This window comes from Salvelinus sp. IW2-2015, linkage group LG23, assembly GCF_002910315.2.
Source record: "Salvelinus sp. IW2-2015 linkage group LG23, ASM291031v2, whole genome shotgun sequence".
Classification (NCBI taxonomy): domain Eukaryota; kingdom Metazoa; phylum Chordata; class Actinopteri; order Salmoniformes; family Salmonidae; genus Salvelinus; species Salvelinus sp. IW2-2015.
The window spans coordinates 24,993,019-25,011,721 of record NC_036863.1 but is presented as its reverse complement, the minus strand read 5'-3'; the positions used below and the strand labels follow the sequence as shown (position 1 = coordinate 25,011,721).

At 44.2% G+C, this 18,703-nt stretch overlaps 1 protein-coding gene across 2 annotated transcripts in view; it reads right to left on the bottom strand.

The window, feature by feature from the left end:
• Positions 1-11,502: 11,502 nt before the first annotated feature.
• The window catches only part of LOC111950699 (UV radiation resistance-associated gene protein), a 153,212-nt gene continuing 146,011 nt past the window's right edge, over positions 11,503-18,703 (bottom strand). For both annotated transcript variants that reach the window (XM_023968502.2, XM_023968503.2), the window contains one exon: positions 11,503-13,916. In XM_023968502.2, the coding sequence (XP_023824270.1) occupies positions 13,088-13,916 (829 nt within the window). In that variant the 3' untranslated portion in view covers positions 11,503-13,087. The remainder of the gene's footprint in view (positions 13,917-18,703) is intronic.

Genomic DNA, 18,703 nt, shown 5'->3' with positions numbered 1-18,703 from the left:
GGTGAACCTGGAAGTCAGCATTTTGTTGCACTGTGTACTTCACATATATATGACAAATAATCAAACTTGAACTATTTCTCAGACATGGGGACCGGAGCAGAGCGTTTTCCCTCCATGCTTGTAACCTATTCCCCTTATCCTTGTATTATGACTATAATCTAGCTATAAATAATTATGGTCCCAGTATGAGGTATCTGCTCACTAATGACTTAAAAACTCCACTCGACATTCCTCTCTCCCTGTCAACTTAAATCTATACTGTTGAACACCTGCCAGATGTGATTTTTGACTCAAGCACTCATCTTATTCTCATCATCTCTGATTAGCCTTAAATGGACTGTTGATGGGGCGAGGCAAATAGCATTACTCATACAATCACTACACACAATGGTACAGTAGGCTACACTCTGCCTGCATTTCATTGAACTCCATGACATTGATGTAATGTTGATGGAATGGAGCAATCGGAATGGAGTTTTCTATAGATGCTCCCACAAACTGCCGTTGTTTTAAATGAGGCAAGGCGCTGTATGTGTGTTGGTAATGTACATGTAGGAAACACCATGAGGGGAAGGGGTATTCTCATATTAATCCATATATAGACACACACACAGCTATAAAGCGAGCTGTGCACTGATTTGGACAGTGTGTATTTTGCGAGGTGGCGCTGATGGTGAACAGCCCAGCAGACCTGACACAATGGCCATTATGAACTCTCAAGCTGTGCTCCACATTTCACACATACATAGACGGGTTTACAGATGGGAGGATAGAATGAGGCCAGCTCACTCTCCCTGCTCTATCAAGCTTTCTATTCGCCCATACAGTACACATTACATAGAGCCTTTGCAGTATGCATACCAACTTCCCCTTGCTATAACAGAGCATACACCTGTACATGACCATATTAAGTCACCCACAACTCCTTACCTGGGTTCCTAAGGCGACATCATCCCCCACTCGAGTGTCGCTGTGATTGGCTGAGTTGACATTCCCAGCTCTGTGCCTGAGGCACCTGTACAGGATTAGGTCGAAGTAGACAGACACATTGTAACAGTGAGACAGAGAGTTTATAGAATTGCGGAAATAGGAAACAGCCTTATGAAGACCTGGACACAGAAAACACTGAGGGACATATATAAGTGCTTGCATTAGTGCAATAAACAATCAACCATAAAAGGTACAACAAAAAGTTACAAATAAAAGTAAGAAAACTGAGTTTAGGGTACAATGTAAAAAAGACAGATCCACATCGTACTTTTTGGAGAAATGTCTTCTGGTCTGATGAAACAAAAATAGAACTGTTTGGCCATAATGACCATCGTTATGTTTGGAGGAAAAAGGGGGGAGGCTTGCAAGCCGAAGAACACCATCCCAACCGTGAAGGACGGGGGTGGCAGCATCATGTTGTGGGGGTGCTTTGATGCAGGAGGGACTGGTGCACTTCACAAAATAGATGGCATCATGAGGGAGGAAAATTATGTGGATATATTGAAGCAACATCTCAAGACATCAGTCAGGAAGTTAAAGCTTGGTCGCAAATGGGTCTTCCAAATGGACAATGACCCCAAGCATACTTCCAAAGTTGTGGCAAAATGGCTTAAGGACAAAAGGTCAAGGTATTGGAGTGGCCATCACAAAGACCTGACCTCAATCCTATAGAAAATATGGCTATGCTACCAAATACTAATTGCGTGTATGTAAACTTCTGACCCACCGGGAATGTGATGAAAGAAATAAAAGCTGAAATAAATCATTCTCTCTATTATTATTCTGACATTTCACATTCTTAAAATAAAGTGGTGATCCTAACTGACATAAGACAGGGAATTTTTACTCTGATTAAATGTCAGGAATTGTGAAAAACTGAATTTAAATGTATTTGTCTAAGGTGTATGTAAACTTCCGACTTCATCTGCATCCCCTTTCCCTTATACAGAACAAAATATAAATGCAACATGTAAAGTGTTGGTCCCATGTTTCATAAGCTGAAATTAAGGTCCCCGACCATATGCACAAACAACTTACTTCTCTCAAATTTTGTGCACAAATATGTTTACATCCCTGTTAGTGAGCATTTCACCTTTGCCAAGATAATCCATCCAACTGACAGATACGGCATATCAAGAAGCTGATAAAACAGCATGATCATTACACAGGTGCACCTTGTTTTGGGGAAAATAAAAATGGCCACTCTAAAATGTGCAGTTTTGTCACACAACACAATGCCACATAAKGTTTTGAGGGAGCATGCAATTGGCATGCTCCAGGACTGGCAACAGTCCAACAGAGCTGTTGCCAGAGAATTGAATGTTAATTTCTCTACCATAAGTTAACTCCAACCTCGTTTTAGAGAATTTGGCAATAKATCCGACCGGCCTCACAACCGCAGACCATGTGTAACCACACCAAAAACCTCCACATACGGCTTCATCACCTGCAGGCCCACCCATGGCTGCGCCCCTGCCCAGTCATGTGAAATCCATAGATTGGGCACAATTAATTCATTTCAATTGACTGATTTCCTTCTATGAACTGAAATTCAGTAAAATCGTATATATTATTTTTGTAGTATAATTGTGCATAAACTTGTGCATACAGCATATATAAACTTGTGCATACATATATATATTATTGTAGTATAATTGTGCATAAACTTGTAAATACAGCGCAATCGGAAAGTATTCAGACCCCTTCCCTTGTTCCACATTTTGTTAAGTTACAGCTTTATTCAAAAAATAATAAAAAATAATTATATATTTCTCATCAATCTACACATAATACCCCATAATGACAAAGCGAAAACAGGTTTTTAGAATTTTTGCAAAAGCATGATACCCAAAAAACAATACCTTATTTACAGAAATATTCCGTTGCTATGAGACTCGAAATTGAGCTCAGGTGCATCCTGTTTCCACTGATCATCTTTGAGATGTTTCTACAACTTGATTGAAGTCCACCTGTGGTAAATTCAATTGACTGGATATGATTTGGAAAGGCACACACCTGTCTATATAAGGTCCCACAATTGACAGTGCATGTCAGAGCAAAAACCAAGCCATGAGGTCAAAGGAATCGTCCGTAGAGCTCAGAGACAGGATTGTGTCGAGGTACAGATCTGGGGAAGGGTACCAAAATAGTTCTGCAGCATTGAAGGTCCCCAAGAACATAGTGGCCCCCATAATTCTTWAAAAAAAACAATTTTGTGATTACGATTTTGTCTTATCGCTGCAACTCCCCAACGGGCTCGGGAGAGATGAAGATCGAGTCATGCGTCCTCCAAAACATGACCCGTCAAACCGCACTTCTTAACACCTGCTCGCTTAACCCAGAAGCCAGATGCACCAATGTGTCGGAGGAAACACTGTTCAACTGACGACCGAGTGTATGTAAACTTCTGACCCACTGGAATTGTGATACAGTGAATGATAAGTGAAATAATCTGTCTGTAAACAATTGTTGGAAAAATMACTTGTCATGCACAAAGTAGATATCTTAACCGACTTGCCAAAACTATAGTTTAACAAGAAATTTGTGGAGTGGTTGAAAAATGAGTTTTAATGACTCCAACCTAAGTGTATGTAAACTTGAACTGTATGTAAATGTAATATTTCAGTTTTTTAAATAAATTTGCCAACATTTCTAAACCTGTTTTTGCTTTGTCATTATGGGGTATTATGTGTAGATTGATGTGAAAAAAAKCGATTTAATCCATTTTGGAATAAGGCTGTAACGTGGAAAAAGTCAAGGGGTCTGACTACTTTCCAAATGCACTGTACAGTTGTGGCCAAAAGTTTTGAGAATGACACAAATATACATTTTCACAAAGTTTGATGCTTCAGTGTCTTTAGATATTTTGTCAGATGTTACTATGGAATACTGAAGTATAATTACAAGTGTCAAAGGCATTTATTGACAATTACATGAAGTTGATACAAAGAGTCAATATTTGCAGTGTTCACCCTTCTTTTTCAATACCTCTGCAATCTGCCCTGGCATGCTGTCAATTAACTTCTGGGCCACATCCTGACTGATGGCAGCCTATTCTTGCATAATCAATGCTTGGAGTCAGAATTTGGGGGTTTTGTTTGTCCACCCACCTCTTGAAGATTGAGGACCATACCCGTCTGCACATTATGCCCTGAATCTATTCTACCACGCCCAGAAATCTGCTCCTTTTATTCTTCGTCACCAACGCTCTAGGCAACCAGTTTTGATAGCCTMTAGCCGTAGGCTCATCCTACTCCTCTGTTCCTCGGGTGATGTGGAGGTAAACCCAGGCCCTGTGTGTCCCCAGGCACCCTCATTTGTTGACTTCTGTGATAGAAAAAACCTTGGTTTCATGCATGTCAACATCAGAAGCCTCCTCCCTAAGTTTGTTTTACTCACTGCTTTAGCACACTCCGCCAACCCTGATGTCCTTGCCGTGTCTGAATCCTGGCTTAGGAAGGCCACCAACAATTCTGAGATTTCCATACCCAGCTACAACATTTTCCGTCAAGATAGAACTGCCAAAGGGGGAGGAGTTGCAATCTACTGCAGAGATAGCCTGCAAAGTTCTGTCATACTTTCCAGGTCTATGCCCAAACAGTTTGAACTTCTAATTAAAAAAATTAACCTCTCCAGAAATAAGTCTCTCACTGTTGCCGCCTGTTATAGACCCCCCATCAGCTCCCAGCTGTGCCCTGGACACCATATGTGAATTGATTGCACCCTATCTATCTTCAGAGTTCGTTCTGCTAGGTGACCTAAACTGGGATATGCTTAACACCCCGGCAGTCCTATAATCTAAGCTTGATGCCCTCAATCTCACACAAATCATCAAGGAACCCACCAGGTACAACCCTAAATCCGTAAACATGGGCACCGTAATAGATATTATCCTGACCAACTTGCCCTCCAAATACACCTCCGCTGTTTTCAATCAGGATCTCAGCGATCACTGCCTCATTGCCTGTATCCGCTATGGGTCCGCGGTCAAACGACCACCCCTCATCACTGWCAAACGCTCCCWAAAACACTTCTGCGAGCAGGCCTTTCTAWTCGACCTGGCCCGGGTATCCTGGAAGGATATRGACCTCATCCCGTCAGTCYAGGATGCCTGGTCATTCTTTWAAAGTAATTTCCTCACCATCTTAYATAAGCATGCCCCGTTCAAAAAATGCAGAACTAAGAACAGATATAGCCCTTGGTTCACTCCAGACCTGACTGCCCTTGACCAGCACAAAAACATCCTGTGGCGGACTGCAATAGCATCAAATAGTCCCCACGATATGCAACTGTTCAGGGAAGTCAGGAACCAATACACGCAGTCAGTCAGGAAAGCAAAGGCTAGCTTTTTTAAGCAGAAATTCGCATCCTGTAGCTCTAACTCCAAAACGTTTTGGGACACTGTAAAGTCCATGGAGAACAAGAGCACCTCCTCCCAGCTGCCCACTGCACTGAGGCTCGGTCACCACTGATAAATCCATGATAATCAAAAATTTCAATAAGCATTTCTCAACGMCTGGCCATGCCTTCCTCCTGGCTACTCCAACCCCGGCCAACAGCTCCGCCTCCCCCGCAGCTACCCGCCCAAGCCTCCCCAGCTTTCTCCTTCACCCAAATCCAGACAGCAGATGTTCTGAAAGAGCTGCAAAACCTGGACCCGTACAAATCAGCTGGGCTAGACAATCTGGACCCTCTCTTTCTAAAACTATCCACCTCCATTGTTGCAACCCCTATTACCAGCCTGTTCAACCTCTCTTTCGTATCGTCCGAGATCCCTAAAGATTGGAAAGCTGCCGCGGTCATCCCCCTCTTCAAAGGGGGAGACACCCTGGACCCAAACTGTTACAGACCTATATCCATCCTYCCCTGCCTATCTAAAGTCTTCGAAAGCCAAGTTAATAAACAGATCACTGACCATTTCGAATCCCACCGTACCTTCTCCGCTGTGCAATCCGGCTTCCGAGCCGGTCACGGGTGAACCTCAGCCACGCTCAAGGTACTAAACGATATCATAACCGCCATCGATAAAAGTACTGTGCAGCCGTCTTCATTGACCTGGCCAAGGCTTTCGACTCTGTCAATCACCGTATTCTTATCGGCAGACTCAATAGCCTTGGTTTTTCTAATGACTGCCTCACCTGGTTCACCAACTACTTTGCAGACAGAGTTCAGTGTCTCAAATCGGAGGGCATGTTGTCCGGACCTCTGGCAGTCTCTATGGGGTACCACATGGTTCAATTCTCGGGCCGACTCTTTTCTCTGTATATATCAATGATGTCGCTCTTGCTGCAGGCGATTCCCTGATCCACCTCTATGCAGACGACACCATTCTGTATACTTCTGGCCCTTCCTTGGACACTAACTAACCTCCAAACGAGCTTCAATGCCATACAACACTCCTTCCGTGGCCTCCAACTGCTCTTAAACGCTAGTAAAACCAAATGCATGCTTTTCAACCGTTCGCTGCCCGCACCCGCCCGCCCGACTAGCATCACCACCCTGGACGGTTCCGACCTAGAACATGTGGACAACTATAAATACCTAGGTGTCTGGCTAGACTGTAAACTCTCCTTCCAGACTCATATTAAAGATCTCCAATCCAAAATTAAATCTAGAATCGGCTTTCCGCAACAAAGCCTCCTTCACTCACGCTGCCAAACTTACCCAAGTAAAACTGACTATCCTACCGATCCTCGACTTCGGCGATGTCATCTACAAAATAGCTTCCAACACTGGATGCAGTCTATCACAGTGCCATCCGTTTTGTTACCAAATCACCTTATACCACCCACCACTGCGACCTGTATGCTCTCGCTGCATATTCGTCGCCAGACCCACTGGCTCCAGGTCATCTATAAGTATATGCTAGGTAAAGCTCCGCCTTATCTCAGTTCACTGGTCACGATAACAACACCCACCCGTAGCACACGTTCCAGCAGGTATATCTCACTGATCATCCCCAAAGCCAACACCTCATTTGGCCGCCTTTCCTTCCAGTTCTCTGCTGCCAGTGACTGGAACGAATTGCAAAAAAAGTCTCCAATAAAAGTTGGAGACTTTTATTTCCCTCACCAACTTTAAACAACAACTATCTGAGCAGCTAACCGATCGCTGCAGCTGTACATAGTCCATCTGTAAATAGCCCACCCAATCTACCTACCTCATCCCCATACTGTTTTTATTTTATTTACTTTTCTGCTCTTTTGCACACCAGTATCTCTACTTGCACATCATCATCTGCTCATTTATCACTCCAGTGTTAATCTGCTAAATTGTAATTATTCGCTCCTATGGCCTATTTATTGCCTACCTCCTCATGCCTTTTGCACACAGTGTATATAGACTTTTTTTTCCTACTGTGTCATTGACTTGTTTATTGTGTTATTGGCTTGTTTATTGTTTACTCCATGTGTAACTCTGTGTTGTTGTCTGTGTCACACTGCTTTGCTTTATCTTGGCCAGGTCGCAGTTGCAAATGAGAACTTGTTKTCAACTAGTCTACCTGGTTAAATAAAGGTGAAATAAAAAATAAAAAAATTGACTCAATTGGATTAAGGTCTGGGGAGTTTCCTGACCATGGACCCAATATATTGATGTTTTGTTCCCCGAGCCACTTAGTTATGACTTTTGCCTTATGGCAAGGTGCTTCATCATGCTGGAAAAGGCATTGTTCGTCACCAAACTGTTCCTGGATGGTTGGGAGAAGTTGCTCTCTGAGGATGTGTTAGTACCATTCTTTATTCATGGCTGTGTTCTTAGGCAAAATTGTGAGTGAGTCCACTCCCTTAGCTGAGAACCAACCCAACACATGAATGGTCTCAGGATGCTTTACTGTTGGCATGAAACAGGACTGATGGTAGCGCTCACCTTGTCTTCTCCGGACAAGCTTTTTCCAGATGCCACAAACAATCGGAAAGGGGATTCATCAGAGAAAATGACTTTACCCCAGTCCTCAGCAGTCCAATCCCTGTACCTTTTGCAGAATATCAGTCTGTCCCTGATGTTTTTCCTGGAGAGAAGTGGCTTCTTTGCTGCCCTTCTTGACACCAGGCCATCCTCCAAAAGTCTTCGCCTCACTGTGCGTGCAGATGCACTCACACCTGCCTGCTGCCATTCCTGAGCAAGCTRTGRACTGGTGGTGCCCCGATCCCGCAGCTGAATCAACTTTAGGAGATGGTCCTGGCGCTTGCTGGACTTTCTTGGGCACCCTGAAGCCTTCTTCACAACAATTGTACCGTTCTCCTTGAAGATCTTGATGATCCGATAAATGGTTGATTTAAGTGCAATCTTACTGGCAGCAATATCCTTGCCTGTGAAGCCCTTTTTGTGCAAAGCAATGATGATGGCACGTGTTTCTTTACAGGTAACCATGATTGACAGAGGAAGAACAATGATTCTAAGCACCACCCTCCTTTTGAAGCTTCCAGTCTGTTATTCGAACTCAATCAGCATGACAGAGTGATKTCCAGCCTTGTCCTCGTCAACACTCACACCTGTGTTAACGAGAGAATCACTGACATGATGTCAGCTGGTCCTTTATTGGCAGGGCTGAAATGCATTGGAAATGTTTTTGGGGGATTCAGTTAATTTGCATGGCAAAGAGGGACTTTGCAATTAATTGCAATTCATCTGATCACTCTTCATAACATTCTGGAGTATATGCAAATTGCCATCATACAAACTGAGGCAGCAGACTGTGAACATTTATATTTGTGTCATTCTCAAAACTTTTAGCCACGACTGTACATTCCAAACAGTTTAACATGTTCAACAGTTCACAGTGAGGACATCCGGATAGGATAGTGTATTTGTAGTAGCTGAATACTACTACAAATATCTATATGGTTCCTAGGATCTATGGAACAAGTGAATCCAGTGGTTTGTAACCCAATTTGAGCAAACCAATGCAGTTCTTTTGATWTGTGTTATTAGGTTACCCAGGTTATTTGGGTTATTTCCTACAGTGGTAACGAAGGGCCTCAAACAGGCAGAATAGATTCATTGCAAAATGATGTCAGTCATGTAACTCTTTAAAAGATGACAAGAGGACATATTAGTTGCCAGAGCCAWGCAGTCTGTCAGGGTGAAGTAGACTAAAAGTGCATGACACAACTGGCTGGATAACCTCAGAATCGGACAGGGACATGACTCTTTGTCGTCTCGTGTCTTAAAAGGAACAAAGAGGTTTAAGTAAGTTCCTAAAAGCTAAATATAGAATAAAGAGAAGGAAGGGGGGTAGAGGTACAGTATAGTGTTTCAGTATGAAGTCATGTCTTGAATTGTTAACCAAATCATAGAGATATAGTAGATAGATATGAGAAAACAGTAAATAGATATGTAAAACAACAAGGCCTTTCCTTGTCTCCTCCTCTCTGGTCATTTAACTAAATTACAGATGAAAGGCTTTCTAAGGACAAGACCACTGAACCTGAACGCCCCCCCCTCCACACAACCATCTAATGGGGTGCAGGAATGTCAGTTGACTTCTTACTTTTCCTTTCCTTCTTAAAAATACTTTGATGGCTCCATTATGAATGTATGTCAGCTATGGATAGGACATACACTGATTTCCTTTATGCCGTGGGATGTTTGGCTGGAATGGTTGGAATTTAAGGTGCTCATTGGTCATTTCTTCACCTCACAGCTGCAACTAGCCAGCAGATCCACCTTATGCACTACAAGGTCGGACAGGTCGTTTGCTTAAATTAAGACACCGTGGAGGCGGCGCGAGATATGGCTTGGAAAACGTACCTCAATCCAGAGATAAGAAATGGCGTTGTACTCTGAATTGTTCAATTATCCCAGCTGTTACACCGAGAAGATTAAATGACTGCTAGTTTTTTTCAGAAAACTGTATGCGTCAGTGTATTTGAGTATGTGCCATCATACTAATGTTGCTACAGGGTCCAGTTATGTTTTTGGAGCTCCAACAAAGAAATCAACTATTGAAAGACAACAACAATGTTCTAGTATGTGGCTGTTTATTGCCTTAGTTACTGCACCCTTCACAACACTGACATGGATTACCAATGAATTACTGTACTTCAGACGAGCATCCATAGTTTTGGGAGAGTTGAACATATTCTAAGCCATTCCCCCCACTGGAATTGTATTTGGATTATACTTTGTTGTTCAACGCACGTTCTAGTGCCATTCATAAATTGATGCTGTGGCTTCTGCTACCTAGCACGAGGACGAAAAGGTCAGTTTTTCATTCAATCTTCTCGGTTTAACAGTTGGGATAATGGGACAATTCAGAGTCAACACCATTTCTCATCTCTGGATTGAGGTATGTTTTCCGAGCCATTGCTAGCACCGGCCCCGTGGTGTCTTAATTTAAACAAAGTGCCTGTCCGACCCTGTAGTGCAGCTGTAAACAAGTGTCAGGTGTCTGATCTGCTGGCTAAACTGCAACCAACCAACCACTATCTGTACATTAGCTATGATGATACAGTTACCTAATAAAGACAAATATAATCTACATGCCTTACAAGCTTTTACAAAATGCAACTTCATTGACTTCTTTATATACCATTCTGAAGACATCTGGCTGCAGACAACCATTGAACGACAGTTAATAAAGGTGTCCTATTTCTCTCCATGAAAGATAAAGAGGCTTGGATATCTGGCGATTTAAATAAAACAAACTGAAAAGCAGATTGAATAGTCTTTCATTTAGAACAAGTGAGGGTGTTTGCAGCTTGAATTCTAGCTAATGAGGTGTGCGTGTGTGATCCAGAAGGGGGACTGAGGGGGAGATAGAGGACAGGGCTGGGCTGGACTGGATTGCCTGACTGACTGCATCATTATCCTGCTGACAGAACTACATCTCACTCATTAATTTACACTCAAACATACATACACACCATCCCTGACTCAATAATGCACTCACACACACATGTGCATGCACACATGCATTGGTCGCTCATACAAAATAGATTTGATTTCAACAGCTGCGTTTAGACAGGCAGCCCAATTCTGTTTTTTTACTCACTAATTGGGCTTTTGACAAATCAGATCAGCCCTGAAAAATATCTGACGTGAAAAGATTTGATATGATCGGTCAAAAGACCAATTAGTGGGAAAAAAGATCAGATTTGGCTGCCTGTCTAAACACAGCCTAATCTCAGAAACCCAGAACTAAAATCTTGAGAATTGCATCAGATGCTCGATTAAGTTCTGGGGCAGAGCGGTAGCTCCACCCCCATCTCTTTGCAAGTTACAGGCAAGTCTATMGGCCAAATGTTCCTTCCCCTTCCGAAATTCAAAAGATGCGAACGCGAAATTGTGAGAAATTGTGATTTGTCCAAAGGATCAGTGACAAGAAATCAGCGCACCAGAACAAAGTTACTTGTAACTTGTCCTATCTCAGTCTGTTGACAGATGCTACAGATGCAGTTATGTTACGTGCATCTGTCCACGAGAGATTACGAGCCTAACCTGGATAAATAAAGGTTAAATAAAAGGCATATGCACGCACACCTCCGAAACAAACACAGGTAGACTACAGTGTAAACGGGGCTACATACATCCATGCTATTGGACTGTAAGTCTTTAATAACAAAAAACTCTCCATACAAAAGTATATGTACAAGGTCACATGCCGTATAGCATTTAATGGAAATGACCTACAATGGTTTAATCTCTCATTTTAAATACAATGCATTTCAACAGTCATCCACCACAGTACTTGATCATAATACCCCCCCCCCKKAAAAAAAATGTTTTTAGGGGGCTTGTTGCGAGTCCATCTATGTTGTATACGGTGGGCAGTATGCAAATCAGTTGTCCATATCATCTTCTGTCTACAGGGAACTCTGCGGTCCTTTCCAGAGCAATACACAGGGGACACAGTTAGATCCAGATTATATGTACGTATTTGAAAGATTTGAACCCAGGGCTGATGACCATTAACACTTGACAATATCAATGAATGACTGACTGCCCATGAGAGGAAAAAAGAAACCATGATTTCCTTTAAAACAAACAAACAAACAAACAAACGCAGTGAGAGACATAAATAACACACATAGTTGCCAATGAACACCAATGCAAGAAAACAAAAAGTAGTTCAACAGGGAAAAGAAAAAGAAGCGGACAAAATAGATAAGCGGACTAAAATGTAAAAAGGTCATTGTGTGTCATTAATATGTAGGGCCTGAGTGCAACATTTCAACAGCATACAGTACACATCATTCATGTTTTGGTCTATTGAATAATATCTGGATTATTGGACTTCATATGAATACTTATATCAATGGTGCTTATTAAAATAGTAAAATAAGGAGAAAGCAGGTATGGAGGAGAAAGACAGAAAAATTGCACTGTATCCCTGCCATGTGCCATGAGCTCAAGCCTGCCTGCTTCGCTCCTCTCTTTTCTTTTCTCGTACTCAACCAGAACAAAACAGTGATGGCCCCTGGAGACAGAGACAGGGCAGCCCTGTCCAATGGCTGGTGGGGTTGATGGACCTGGAGGTGCAAGGTGTAACAGTTATGGAGTATCTGATTGGGCCAACGGTCTAAGCTGCCCTGGCCGACTGGTCGGTTTCCTAATAGGTGACAGAGGTCAGAGGTGGGATAGGTCTTTGCTGTAACTCATTTCCCCTGTCAGCCATGCTGAAGGCTTTGGCTCTGTTCTAATGAACCTTTCCTTCCTCATTCCCTTTAAGTCATTACTGATTTAGCAGGACTGGACAGGTACAAGTAGGGACTCCACTATAGCTTTCATGAACCCACTCATGTTAGATCACTGCTTACTTCAAGGAAGCATGCATTTTATGTGAGTAGTTACCACACACACACTCTCTATCTCACAACACTGCCATGCACCCTGAAAGAAGAAGGCTCGGAAAGCGTTTCAACCACAAACATTCGCTTTATTTCATTTAAAGGATTATAGAAATATTTTTTGAGAAGAAGTGCAAATTGGTCATCATTCCAGATAATGTAGCGCCTATGTTTGTTTTTCTATTGCTGCTTGTGGAGAGGGACAAACACACCAACAGACACACAGGACCCCCTCCCTGCACTATGTTCATGTCCCTGACTCATGTGCCATGTGACTCCTGTCCTCACCCCTAAGGTCCCACCTGTCCTCACTTCTCAGAGTTCTTGCGTGGCCTGCGGAAGCTGGACATGTTCTCGTTTAGTGCATAGATGCGGCGGGAGAACTCCTCGAAGCCGGCGGCATCCAGCTCGCCCAGAACCTGCTCGTCACACTCCACGGCCACYGCGTGCTCCACGGGGATGCAAGGGTAGTCCTCCAGCCTGGCCCCATCCACAAGGCCCATCCCTAAACCCAGGCCTGTGGCCTCTGTCCCCATAATCTCCTCTGCCTGCTCCACTGAGCAGCACATCTCTGGGTTTAATGCCATGGTCAACATTAGCCCTGTTGCGGGCCCCCTTAGCCCCTTGCCTGGCACTACTGAGCCGTTCATGGTATGGTCTGCATGCCGCTCGCTGGTGGGTGCCACCTCCTCCACTTGCTCACTGGTGGTGCTTCCAGCCGGAGTGGGGGAATCTGAGCCTCCTGTAGTAGTGCTGGAGGGCTGTTGCTCCTCCACAACCTCCTTTACCTCTCTTTCTACTTCTCCTTCTCCCTCCCCCAGAGCTGGTCCCTGAACCTCCAGAGTCTTGGCCAGGTCAATGCTAGAGTCCAGGGAGGAGGACAAGTGCTTGGGGGAGGGGTTGGGGTCGGGCGGTGCACTCTGGGGCTGGTCCATGGCCATGGTCGTGTCGTAGCTGGGAGGAGGGGAGGCCTTGTACTTCTGCTTGTCTGCCTCGGAACTGGCCCTTTTCCTCAGTGAGCCCGGATCTGGAGAGCTGGTGTGGGTGGGGAAGCCCACTTCGGACGCAGCCGAGACACTGAGCTGAGACTTGGCTCCTGTCGGGACCGGGATGGAGCTGGAGACATGGTGCCGGTCACTGTGGGAGAGGAGAGAGAGGGAGGTAGGGAGAGAAAGAAAGAGTTTATGGATATGCTCATAAGTCTTTCACATTCAACGAGTGGCCATGGAGAGAGGGAGGGAGGCCCCCCTCCCCTGCCCAGCCCCCAGGCCTCTCTGATCGGACATGGTTCTGCATTGATCTCATCTCTCCCCCTCCTGATCCAGAGCCCAGACAGCTGGCCCACTGCAAATCACTCCCCATTATTACATAAAAAACATTTGCTCAGCTCATGTGACAGCAGGGCCCTGCAGAGTGGAAGCTCACAGCATGCCTCCTAGAAAGTATTCAATACATTTTTGCGGAATAACAGATAACGGACGTGGCAGAGCAGATCTCATCTGTAGACTGCAACCCCCATTCGTCCCATGCTAACCCCAACAGTAAATTAACTTCAAAAAGGGGGCCATAGCTGGGCCAACGTCACCACCCTGTTTAGCCATTCAGGTATGAGGAGTCATTGGTGGCATATCTCACGGGGTCAAAGGTGAAATTGGGCCCCTGTGCTGTCAGAGGTCCACCTGTGGCTGGTTAGAGAACAGAGGAGCCTGGGTAAGTGATCCTGGCTAGTTAAATGGCTTAATGGGGTGGTGTCCCTGTATCAGATGCCTGGTTGTCTGTTAGATAGAGTCTAGTCTAGCATGTGACAGCAGGACACACACAGAGGACATAAAGGCCTTTGCCAGGGGATGTTTCAAACACGACTGACTGGTCATTGCCTAACTGTTTGATGGAATGCTTCAGGACTCAACACATGGTAGCTTGTAAAGAGGGTCCTGACTGTGGCCCCTGCCCCCTGTGGAGACAGTAGAGCACAGGTCATTGATGCAGGGTTCACACACAGGGTTTAAAAACCCACACGTGCACGGCTCACTCCTGATGAGGGAGTCATAGACACGAGACAAGACAGCGGTTTTCACCCAGTCCACAGACCGCTCTATAAAGGAGGACCCATAGAGTACACACACATGCACACAGTGGATGGCCAATGTCATACCTGATGATAATTACAGCTCATGGACAGCATTTAATAAGGCACTTACAGGAACACATAAGATGAGGTCAAACATTCATGCAAGGTAAAGCAAATAGATAAGGAGTAGATGCAGTAATCTGGCATGAGTGCTCTTCTTTTGAGCCAAAACTGGGAATGTCCTGTGCTGTACTTACTCACCGTCTATCAGAAAACATCTAATGCAATTGCCTTCACATTGGCCATTAACGACGATATGTCCCATAAACCGAGTCAAATAGAAACAACATGCTGTTCAAAACTCTTGATCAGTTTTCTCCAAGACAAAGACAAATGGTTTGCCATTAGTGATTTGTATCTGTGAACTCTTAAACAAAATCATTCTGGTGTGTGTTGAGATGATTTGGAAGACGGGAATAATAACAGACCTCCCAGGCCTACCGAGTGGCGCAGCGGTCTAAGACCGGGAGACCCATGGGGCGGCGCATAATTGGCCCAGCATCGTCCACGTTAGGGGAAGGTATGGCCGGACGGGATTTTCTTGTCTCATTGTGCTCTAGCGACTCCTTGTGGCGTGCCTGCAAGCTGACTGCGGTCGTCAGTTGGTGGTTTGGCATGAGAAAAGCAGCCAACAAGTGCTCAGCATATGTGGGAACTCCTTCAAGACTGTTGGAAAAGCATTCCAGTTGAAGCTGGTTGAGAAAATGCCAAGAGTGTGAAAAGCTGTCATCAAGGCAAAGGGTGGCTATTTTGAAGAATTTCAAATATAAAATATATTTAGATTTGTTTAACACTTTTTTGGTAACTACATGATTCCATATGTGTTATTTCATCTTCACTATTATCCTACAATGTAAAAAATTGTAAAATGAGGAAAAASCATTGAATGAGTAGGTGTTCTAAAACCTTTGACCGGTAGTGTATATATTAATATTTGTGTTATTTTTAAAAGACCTTCCATGAGAACTGAATTATCATACCAGCGAGCGAAACCAAACCGTGGCCCAGGCTGGGCACCTACCAAACAGAGGACAGGTTGGACTATTTATTAAGCAGGAGTTTCAAACGTTCTTTCCGTAATTTATAACAAGCTAATGACTGCATTCAGTCCGTTATTCGCTGAATGACGTCCTCGGGGTAAGAGCTCAGACTGATCCCATCTCTGATTTGAATTAATATCAGGCCTTCTAGTTTCTCCCTGGCTCTTTCCCAGCGCCCCTACCACACAGAAATCCATGTCCGCTTTAGGAGAACCTAGGTTTGGACCCAGGAGATAGCTGGCCAACACAGATGCCTACATGTGTTTCGGCCTCGTCCCAGAAACACAGTAATATGATATACAACCAGACTGTGTAAAACATATGGCCACTTCTTCTTCTCTGGGAATGTTTAGATTTCACAATTTCCCTGGCCTGGATAAAAGATAATTTTTTGTTTGGAGCACGTTTGTTTGTTACATTAAGTTCCCCTCCAAATTGGTTCCTTTAAACATCTGTCAAATTAAGCACCTTAATCAAGAGTGTAGTAGAGAGGATGAGGGGTGGGGAGGAAAGGTGATCGAGGCTAGCCCAGACAAATTTCCTGCAATGCGCTGTCATAATATTTTTTTATGCAGGACATCTGACATTCCTTTTTATTCGGGCCAATTAGGCTGTCCCCAATCCCCATAGTGTATTGGAAGTATTGCTCTGCTCAGAAGATGGCAGAGCAGCAGTACACTCCCTAAAGACAGTTGAAAACCCTGGTATCCATAGAGCGGGAGGACGGTGAGGGATGGAGGGAATATTGGCAGACTTACAGGAGAACAACTCTCCCGTGGAAGGAAGCACTCTTTAGTCTTGTTTTCACACAATAGCCCACTGTCCCTATAAACAATTAAATTATTATTAATATTATGTTTGAACCAAGTTTAAATGGAAAAAAATCCAGTCTAGTGGTATTGTACAGTATGGTAGGTTCAGTGGTGGAGAAAGTCCTCATACATGAGTAAAAGTAAAGATACCTTAATAGAAAATGACTGAAGTAAAGTGAAAGTCACCGAGTAAAATACTACTTGAGTAAAAGTCTAAAAGTATCTAGTTTTAAATGTCCTTAAGTACTGTACAGTGGTGGAAAAGGTACTCAGTTGTCATACTTGAGTAAAAGTTAAAAGTTAAAGTAAATGCTATAAATCAAATTCCTTATGTTAAGTTAAACAGACAAGGGCACACTCCAACACTCAGACATAATTTACAAACACATTTGTGTTTAGTGCATCTGCCAGATCAGGCACTAGGGATGACAACATGTGCTATTGGTAGGTACGTGAATTGGACTATTGCTATCCTGCCTGAGCATTCGAAATGTACTTTTGGGTTTCAGAAGAAATGTATGGGAGTAAAAAGTACATTTTAGTTAAAGTAAAAGTAGTCAAAAATATAAATAGTCAAGTAAAGTACAGATACCCCAAACAACGACTTAAGTAGTACTTTAAAGTACTTTTACTTAAGTACACTACATGACCAAAAGTATGTGGATACATGCTCGTCGAACATCTCATTCCAAATTTATAGGCATTCATGCTATAATAGCCTCCACTCTTCTGGGAAGGCTTTCCACTAGATGTGGAATTGCGCATGGTGATCTTAGGCTTGTGTGCGGGTGCTCGGCCATGGAAACCCATTTCATGAAGCTCCCAATGAACAGTTCTTGTGCTGACGTTACTTCCAGAGGCAGTTTGGAACTCGGTAGTGAGTGTTGCAACCGAGGACAGACGATTTTTATGAGCTACGCGTTTCAGTACTCGGCGGTCTCGTTCTSTGAGCTTGTMTGGCCTACCACTTCYCAGCTCAACAGTTGTTGCTCCTTGATGTTTCCACTTCACAATAACAGAACGTCTAGTTGACCGGGGCAGCTCTAGCAWGGCAGAAATTTGATGAACTGACTTGTTGGAAAGGTGGCATCTTATGACGGTGCCACGTTGAAAGTCACTGAGCTCTTCAGTAAGGCCATTCTACTGCCAATGTTTGTCTATGGAGATTGCATGGCTGTGTGCTCAATTTTATACACCTGTCAGCAACGGGTATGGCTGAAATAGCCGAATCCACTAATTTGAAGGGGTGTCCACATACTTCTGTATATATAATGTACTTTACACCACTGGGTAGGTTGCAGTGTTGGTGTGGGTAGTATAGCCATTAGCCAGGCATACTGTACTGTAGGCATCCTGCTCTCTTTCAGGGTGGACTTTGGAGGACCTGTGATTAACAGGCAAAGGGACATAGTACATCACTCTGGACATTTTTTTWATTATTTTTTTTACCACTTTTCCTCCCCAATTTTGTGGTATCCAATTGGTAGTTAAAGTCTTGTCTCATCGCTGCAACTCCCGTACGGACTCGGGAGAGGCGAAGGTCGAGAGCCGTTCGTCCTCCGAAACACAACCCAACCAAGCCGCACTGCTTCTTGACACAATGCCCACTTAACCCGGAAGCCAGCCGCACCAATGTGTCGGAGGAAACACCGTACACCTGGCGACCGTGTCAGCGTGCACTGTGCCCGGCCCGCCACAGGAGTCCCTAGTGAGCGATGGGACAGGGACATCCCTGCCGGCCAAACCCATCCCTGCCGGCCAAACCCTCCCCTACCCCGGACGACGCCGGGCCAATTGTGCGCCGCCCCATGGGTCTCCCGGTTGTGACCGGTTGCGACAGAGCCTGGACTCAAACCCAGAARCTCTAMTGGCACAGCTAGCACTGCGATGCAGTGCCTTAGACCACTGCGCCACTCGGGAMGCRCCACTCTGGACGTTTTA